Here is a 9,398-nt window from a genome sequence, read left to right on the forward strand (position 1 = left end):
CTGATTTCACCTTCTGGAAGTAAATGTCGCACAGAAACACACAAAATCATAAGTAATGTAATATTTAACCCAGTAATAACCCCCTTTAAGATACCAGCTCCAAACAATACAGTGACTTTGAGGTGATGAAGGCCTTGAGTGACTCAGTCATCATCAGAGCTCCATTGTCGTCTGGAAATTTGTGCTCCGGACTGAGCAGCTGAACATGTCTCTACTCTAGTGGCCTCGGCAAGGTAAAGATACATGTAGCTTCCACCTCACTATACAAATTACTTAAACAAACTGATCTTATCTATAAAGTGTAATATTGTAAATTGTTTAAATCATGTTCATGAAGAAATACACTAATCTCACGTATAAAGCATAGTATTTCAATGTTCAGGGGGCTATAGTAACGTGAATGTGACGTATTTTATTCTGTCGCTAGTCAGTGCAGGAGGAAGCCTTTTTAAAATGCACTTAGGAATTAAGATGACGTAAATTACGAAGGACTTAACATGCTACTTTAGTCACGATGACTTCCAAAACACTCATTAAAGAACAACCTTAAAAGTGAATTGTCGATGCTCTTATCATTACAAACCCCAGTTTCACAGGAGTAAAGTCCGACACCTTGCAACTCTTTTCATAGCCGGCCCGTCATAAACTTTGCGATCCAGCTTGAATTCCGCGTGGCGGAGTGAATGGAGAAATCGAGACAGAAATCAAAGCGGAGTGTACAAAGAATCGAGGTCTCCTTGAATTCGGCGATTCAAGGAAAAGACGATTGAAAGAATAAAAGGTAATGAATAAAAAGGAGGTGGCGACAGTGTGTACAGGAGATCTGAAGTAGAAATAAACTCGATAACGTGAAGTAGGCTGATGTCAAAGACGTGTGGACCTCGGAGGGATTCACTCGGACAAACTTTCAAGTCTCGTGCAATAACTGAGTGGAGTGGATGAAAACACCCATAAAATGTTTCACCTGAACCCCGATTACTTACCCCCTGTCTAAGTCTGTCTTTCTATGTTGAGATTCTTTCTGAACTCGTCCGCACTCCTGCCTCACTAAACTGCGGTCAGATCCATGCAGTCTACTAAAGTGGTGCAGAACTTTCACTGCTACGACACTGCTACATCCACGCTTCTTATTTTTATGACAAGAGTCTCCACCTGATTTACTTCATGCATGGGCTCCCTGCTGACTAAAAATAACCTCCTCTTCTCATTTTGTTGTTTAATGCCAGTTGGCAAACCAACTCAAGGTGCATTACCGCCACCTTCTGGACTGGAGAGTGATGCAGAAAGAGGAGGAAAAAAATGACTCGAAATACTGTACCTGTATTTACAATTAAATGCTCTCAAATAACCTTGCAGTTTTTAAATAACTGAATATGCATCTATGCATCAGTTTACACTCATCTCCATACTGTAATAACTGTTCTAATGTCAATTTACCCATTCCCAAGGATTTAAAATGTTGAACTGGTTCTCATTTATATGCCATGCACCTTAATAATACAAGCTCTACTGCCTCTAGTTGACAACACACTCAAATTCTTTATACGCCTGTGCTTTTCTAATTTCATCTTCTAGTTTCATTACAGAATCCATTGTCATTCTGCCCTTCCTCAAAAACCACTTTTGGTAATTTGCCATTATTCCCAAGATATAAATGAATCTATTATTGACCACATGCTCCATTCCTCTACTCATGTGTGCCATTAATGAGATGAGTCTATAACTGGCGGGATCTGACAGTGTCTTACCTGGTTTTAAAATTGGTATCACTACTGCTGTTTTCCAGGTTGAAGTCAGAGTACCTAATTACCAAATGATATTATCAAACTCGATTTTGCACTCCTATTTTTGACATGAATAAGTAAATCTCATATTTTCCAGGAGACATAACCCATACTTTCTACTGACTTTTTAAATTAATACATAGAAAATTCAATATCTGTAACACTTATCACTTCCATAACTAGTTTCTGATATATCAGGAGCACATTTCAAAGTTAATTTCCAGCAATCTTTAGCTTCATTACTTAGATTCTCTACGGTCTCTACACTTTAACAAAAGTTTTAGCAACCATTTCAGCCTTCTCATCTTCTGCAACATATTTTTTATCCTCACTAATCAGGACTGAATGTCTTATGTTCTGTTTAATTCTTCCCATTGCTTTAATCCTGTTCCATACATCTCCTAATTTAATATCCCTCCCCATCTTATCATAATACGCTCTCCAATACTTTCTTTTTGCATTTTTTAACAAGTGCCAGAGATCTTTCATCTACTTTCTCTCTCTATTTATTTATATGTAATATTATATAAAATCCTAAGCCTAAAAGTGCAACGATTTTGTGTGACATGCTTTAAATCTGGCTTATTTTAAAACCTATATATATACAGTATGTTTGGTATCATTCTTTTCAGAATTTATAAAACTTTAACGTGATGTTGTGAGATTTTCAGATTCTTATTCCGTTTTTAAATTATAACCTAAAAAATATCAAGAACTCATGTCCCACGAGACGAGACTTTGTGCCAAGAGATTTAACCATGCCCAAGGCCGGAAATAAAACACAAAGAGTAGGGCAGATGCTGTACAGGCTTTTAAATGTTCGAAGTGCCGTGCGAGATGCAGATCACACAGCAATCCAGCAGCTGATCGAGCAAAGAGGAGGTAAAAAAAAAAAAATATTTGTTTCCCATTGTATCACCGTTTAAGAGGCTGTTTCGGAGGAGCGACCGCGTCTCCTTGGGGTGCGTTCAGCCCCCCTCTTCACAATGTGAGCAGCAGACTGGCTACAACTTGGGTTTGGGTGCTAAAGGTGCCAGGGGGGCTTGCCCCCTAATGTTCAATAAAATCATTGATATTGTGAAATTTCTTAACTCTCCTAAACATTCTGCTCCTTTCCCGGATTGTCTCATAACATTCTTCCTTCCACCATGGAGCACCTTTCCTCTCCTAACCCCCTTACTTTTAGGCAATACAGAGTTACAGACATGTCCGAAAGTATTGGCACCCCTGGAATTTTCCTTGAAAATGCACCATTTCTCCCAGAAAATTGTTGCAATTACAAATGTTTTTGTATATACATGTTTATTTCCTTTATGTGCATTGGAACAACACAAAAAAAACAGAGAAAAAAGCCAAATCTAACATCATTTCACACAAAACTCAAAAACCAGGCTGGACAAAATTATTGGCACCCTCTACTTAATATTTGGTTGCACACCCTTTGGAAAAAATAACTGAAATCAAGCGCTTCCTATAACCATCAACAAGCTTGTTACACCTCTCAACTGGAATTTCCGACCACTCTTTTTTTGCAAACTGCTCAAGGTTTCTCAGATTTGAAGGGCGCCTTCTTCCAACAGCAATTTTGAGATCATTGCTGGCCACTTCAGAACTCCCCAGCGCTTTGTCTTTCTGGGTGCTTTTAAAAGGTATGTTTGGGGTCATTGTCCTGCTGGAACACCCATGACCTCTGACGCAGACCCAGCTTTCTGACACTGGGCCCTACATTGCGCCCCAATATCTTTTGGTAGTCTTCAGATTTCATGATGTCTTGCACACAGTCAAGGCATCCAGCTCCAGAGGCAGCAAAACATCCCCAAAACATCTTAGCACCTCCACCATGTTTGACTGTAGGTACTGTGTTCTTTTCATCGTAGGCCTCATTCCATTTTCTGTAAACAGTAGAATGATGACCTTTACCAAAAAGCTCTACCTTGGTCTCATCTGTCCACAAGACGTTTTGCCAAGAAGGATTTTGGGTTCCTCAAGTACATTTTGGCAAACTCCAGTCTGGCTTTTTTATGTTTCTGTGTCAGCAGTGGGGTCCTCCTGGCTCTCCTGCCATACCGTTTCATTTCATTCAGATGTCGACAGATGGTTCGAGCTGACACTGTTGCACCCTGAGTCTGCAGAACAGCTTGAATATGTTTTGAAGTTGATTGGGGTTGTTTATCCACCATTTGGACTATCCTTCGTTGCAGTCTTTTATCAATTTTTCTCTTCTGTCCACTTCCAGGGAGATTAGCTACAGTGCCATGTGTTGTGAACTTCTTGATTATGTTGCGCACAGTGAACAAAGGAACATGAAGATCTCTGGAGATGGACTTGTAGCCTTGAGATTGTTGAAATTTTTCCACAATTTTTGTTCTCAAGTCCTCAGACAATTCTCTGTTTTTCTTTCTGTTCTCCATGTTTAGTGTGGCACACTCACACACACAACAGAAAGGTTGAGCCAACTTGTCTCCATTTTAACTGGCTTCAGGTGTGATTGCTATATTGCCAGCACCTGTTTCTTGCCACAGGCGAGTTCAAATGAGCATCATATGCTTGAAATAAAACGATTTACCCACAATTTTGAAAGGGTGCCAATAATTTTGTCCGGCCCATTTTTGGAGTTCTGTGTGACATGATGTCAGATTTGACTTTTTTCTGTGTTTTTTTGTGTTGTTCCAATGCACATAAAGGAAATAAACATGTGTATACCAAAACATTTGTAATTGCAATAATTTTCTGGGGGAAATGGTGCATTTTCTGGGAAAATTCCAGGGGTGCCGATAATTTTGGCCATGACTGTAAATATGATACCACATATCATTTCATTACAATTATCTACATTATCTTCTAGAGTTACTTTTTTGTACTCTGTCTTCACTTGTTTTCTGAAAATTTTCCCAATTAGCTTTCGCACAATTCCACCTACTATGGTGGGTTGGCACCCTGCCCGGGATTTGTTTCCAGCCTTGCACCCTGTGTTAGCTGGGATTGGCTCCAGCAGACCCCCGTGACCCTGTGTTAGGATATAGTGGGTTGGAGAATGACTGACTGACAATTCCACCTACTCATACTCCTTACTCTATTTTTGTATAATTCTATCTAGCTAGCTAACTATTATAGGATAATGCTCACTCCCTAATGAGGTGTCCTTCATAACCTTCCATCTACTAATTCCAGATAATTTCCTACTAACTAAACTGAGGTCACGCCCATTCTCAGTTTGATTTGGTCTATTAAATCTTGTTCCTGTTCCATCATTAAGATGACCCATGTTACACATATCTAAAAAATCCTAAACCACCAATCCATTTTCATCTGTTCTTCAACCACCCCACAATGATCTCTTTGCATTAAAATCTCCACACCACACTATTCTTTGAGAAAGTGAATTATTTATATCTGTCAATAACTCAATAGAAAGCATCTCACAAGGACTGTAAAAGTTAATTACTTTTCCTTCACTTTCGAATAATTCTACAACAAACGCTTCATATTTTTCCTTTACTTTCACCACTCTCTATCCTAAACCATTTCTTATAAATGTAGTCATCCCATCCCCCTTTACTGGTTAACCTGTCCCGTCTCACTACAATATAATCATGCAAAGAAAAACTTAAGGGAAGTAACAGCCATGTTTCCTGAGAACACATGACGTCAACTGGAAGAGTTCTATCTGATATAAACTTTTGGAATTCCTGACCATTCGCAATTAAGCTTCTAGCATTCCACTGCAGTGTTTTAAGCCCCATTCTGTCTCTTCACTTCGAGACTGAGCGGATATCATTCCACCCATCAAATTTTCATTTACAGATTCTCGTATAACACCATTTAAACCAATGTGCCGCCTTGACGATAATTTTAGTTTTTTCAACACAACTTGTCATCTGGGATGTACAGTTCATCACATCTGTTACAAACGTTATACATTTTGGCCTATCCACTATTAAGGAGTCTTTTGTAAAATAACAATTGTGTTTACAGAGTCACGATTTCACATTCTGGTTCACTACAGATCCATTTTTTACATTTTCAGTTTTTCGTTTATCTGTTTGCAGCGCTTCCACATATGACACTCCTAGACCACCAAAGCAACTCTCTTTAACACCTCACACCCTCTTGTTGAAATCCGGTCCTGGAGGGCTGCAGTTGACTGCAGGTTTTCATTCTGACCATCTCCTTCATTCATGACCAGTTTTTGCTGCTAATTAACTTCTTTTGCCTTCATTTTAATTAATGTGACTCCGACCCCTTAGTTCTTTCTTTTGTTTTAGTTAGCAGCCAAAGAATAATGAAACAAAGAGAGCCACCACATGACCAGCTAACCTGAACAAAAAGAAAGGTGAGGGTCTCAGTACGGCTGATCTCTCAGGTCATCAAAACATTTTGAGGGTGTTCTTAGAAAGAAACAGAAAAATCAACAGTTTTGGAAATGTCTGCTGTGGCAGAATGAGAGCAGCAACAAACTGTGGAATTAAATAAAGGGCTTAATTAACAGCAAGAATCAGCTTCTTATTAATAAACTAGTTGGAATGAAACCCCAGTTTAGCTGGTCATCTGTTGGCTCGTTTCTCATCTCATTTCTGTTTGGCTCTCATTTAATGAAGAAATGTATCAATTCAGAGGCCTTAATCCTTAAAAAATGGGGCTACTAAAATGAAGGGAAAAGAAGCTAATGAGCAGTGAAAACTGGTCACTGATTAGGAAAAGTGGTGAGAATGAAAACCTGCAGCCACTGTGGCCCACCAGGCCTGGAGTTTGACACCCCTGCTCTACATGCTGCGCTATGTTCTCCCCCACAATGACAACATTCTGGTTTACTATCTCTTGACATTCTTCTACTACATCTCAGTCTTGTACGACAGACTGCTGCAATGTGCCCACATTTCTGACATTTGTAGCATCTAAGCGGACGGAACCAGTACCAGTGCCTGCTCCCTGACCTGACCTGGCCAGGGGATATACCCTCGCACATTAGAGCTTACATATCCTAAAACATATTCCATCCATCCATTGTCCAACCCGCTGAATCCGAACACAGGGTCACGGGGGTCTGCTGGAGCCAATCCCAGCCAACACAGGGCACAAGGCAGGAAACAATCCTGGGCAGGGTGCCAACCCACCGCAGGACACACACACAAACACACCCACACACCAAGCACACACTAGGGCCAATTTAGAATCGCCAATCCACCTAACCTGCATGGCTTTGGACTGTGGGAGGAAACCGGAGCGCCCGGAGGAAACCCACAGAGACACGGGGAGAACATGCAAACTCCACACAGGGAGGACCCGCGAATCGAACCCAGATCTCCCAACTGCGAGGCAGCAGCGCTACCCACTGCGCCACCGTGCCGCCCTAAAACATATTCTTTCTGGTAATTTTACTTCTTCAAAATAAGGTAGTATCGATAAACTATCCATATTGTTCCCATTTCTGAAAATTGGTGGCCTTTCTACTTCTTTGACCTAATAAATAGTAAATTAATAATTAATTGAATTTATTATATTTAATAAATTATGAAATCCTAATAAATGGCTTTTAATCTGTTCATTTGATAACTCTAAGGAAACCCCTTTTTATTACTCCCTTTATTTTCATATGGCAACATCCCTTCTATTCTTTTACCAGTTAAACTTTTTTTATTATTATTATTATTATTATTTTTAAAGCTCTCTCACATTGTTTACTACTTTTACAAAATACCAATATAGTTCCATCTCTCAATGTCTGAGCACTGTCCCGATCACCCAACTCTGTAATGAATTATTATTATTATTATTAACTCTCTTTCGTTAGTTTAATTGTATTTATCGTTCAATAAAATGTTAAAAAATAATAATTTAATTTATCGAAGATTGAGAAGATTCAAATTTAAACAATACCTTAAACTTTTTCTTTCTTTTTTGAAATAAATCTTGCCCTTCTTCACCATCAATTAAAAGTGCACTTGCATTATTTTTCTATATTCTTTTCACGGCAGAGTGGTGGCTCTGAGGCTATGGATCTGCACCGGCCATCGGAAGGTTGCCGGTTCAAATCCCGTAAATGCCAATAGGGACTCTGCTCTATTGGGCCCTTGAGCAAAGCCCTTAACCTGCAATTGCTGAGCGCTTTGACTAGTGAGAAAAGCACTATGTAAATGCAAAGAATTATTCTTTTCCTACCGTAGATTCAGCCTCTCTCCATTCTTTTCTCACCAGATTAGTTTCTCCACTACTCTCCATTTCCGGTTCAAAATCAGGACTCGACTCACTACCTGACCCCGCCCCATTTCCCAGCATTCCTACACCAGCTAAAAATCACCGCCCAATGGGGTAATGTTTTACAACACGCGTCACTCGCCAGATCTGAATTGCCCTTTATTGCCGTTTATTTCTGTCTGCAAGTGGAAAAAGAGGAGAACCTTAGAAGTTTATAACGTCTTGAAAAAATGTTATTCACTTGAAAAATGTGACTCCAGTGGAACGTCGAGGGAGTGTTGTGAAATGAGACGAGCGTCTGTGAAGTTTATCATTTCTATTAATTATTATTTTGTTTTTTACTTTGTGACATACAGCTTTTTTTACGATAAAAAGGCAATACGGGGTTTCGTTTTCAGTTGCAATCCCTTCATAATCCCGTGGTATGCAGGTAAAGGTCACTTATTTCTCCATATTTAGGAGTGTACGTGTAGGAGAGTAAAAGACTAAAGGACTTCGTCTGGTTGTGCAAGAATAACTGGCATTCGTAGCTGACTATTAATAAAAATAATTGGAGAGAAGATTTCAGATCCAAACTTTAATATGCAGATATAGATGGATGCGTAGTCTGCGAAAAAAAAAGTTGAAAGTAAAACTATCCTTCATTCTCAAATTACAAAAGAAAAGAGATAAGCAGGAAGTTTTAAACAAGTTGAAATACTGAAGTTGGTCACAAGATGGCACCATTGTTACTAAAAACACTTGAGAAGCGTTAAACATGTTAATAAAATTACAAGCGTAACAAATATAAACTTCATTAATAAATTAAATATTCTTAGATAATGCCATATAAGAACTGTAGCGACAATGAAAGTTCTCAAAAATATAACTTTCCCATTCTTTACTTATTTAACTTTAACAAGGAGATTACTTACTGGATCTAAAGTAAACATATATAAGCTAACAAGAACATAACTTACGTTGCTTCGTTTGACGCACACAATTCCTAAGGAACTCTCTAACCATTTGAACTATAAACTGATATTGTGAACTGACACTGACGACAAGCACGCTTGCGCCTTTTCTTTCCTGCTACCCACAATACTTCACTCCGCGGAGGGCAGCATCTCCGTCCGACCTCCTGACGACCCAACTCCTCCTCTCAGATGTACGTCAGACATTCCACTGGTGTAAAGTGTGGTGTGCGTCTGAGGTGGCACAATGACAGGCTGGGCACCGGCTGTTGCCACATGTCATTAGCTTATCGTTTAAGCTGTTGGTTTAGGAGGAGTGCACACACATACAGTTAACTAAAATATAATGAAGAAGGGCGACTTACTTCTTGATGCTGCAGTTACAAAATACAAAGCTCCTTGATTGTATTTTTTCTTGACCCTACAGGATATTCGGTGGTAATCAGCCTTCCAAGTGGCTGAACAG

The 9,398-nt window shown here is 39.4% G+C and overlaps 1 protein-coding gene across 3 annotated transcripts in view; it reads right to left on the reverse strand.

Annotated features, from left to right (window-relative positions):
• Positions 1–9,044, reverse strand: part of LOC114668925 (zinc finger protein OZF-like) — a 31,825-nt gene extending 22,781 nt beyond the window's left edge. Inside the window, exon 1 of one of the 3 annotated variants that reach the window (XM_028824957.2) lies at positions 8,939–9,044. In XM_028824957.2, the coding sequence (XP_028680790.1) occupies positions 8,939–8,984 (46 nt within the window). In that variant the 5' untranslated portion in view covers positions 8,985–9,044. Of the gene's footprint in view, positions 1–7,661; positions 7,753–7,943; positions 8,039–8,938 lie in introns of those variants that run through there. The other 2 variants (XM_028824965.2, XM_051926704.1) reach the window with 2 other exon arrangements.
• Between the last annotated feature and the right edge of the window lie 354 nt (positions 9,045–9,398).

The sequence above is a fragment of the Erpetoichthys calabaricus genome, chromosome 1 (assembly GCF_900747795.2).
Source record: "Erpetoichthys calabaricus chromosome 1, fErpCal1.3, whole genome shotgun sequence".
Classification (NCBI taxonomy): Eukaryota; Metazoa; Chordata; class Cladistia; order Polypteriformes; family Polypteridae; genus Erpetoichthys; species Erpetoichthys calabaricus.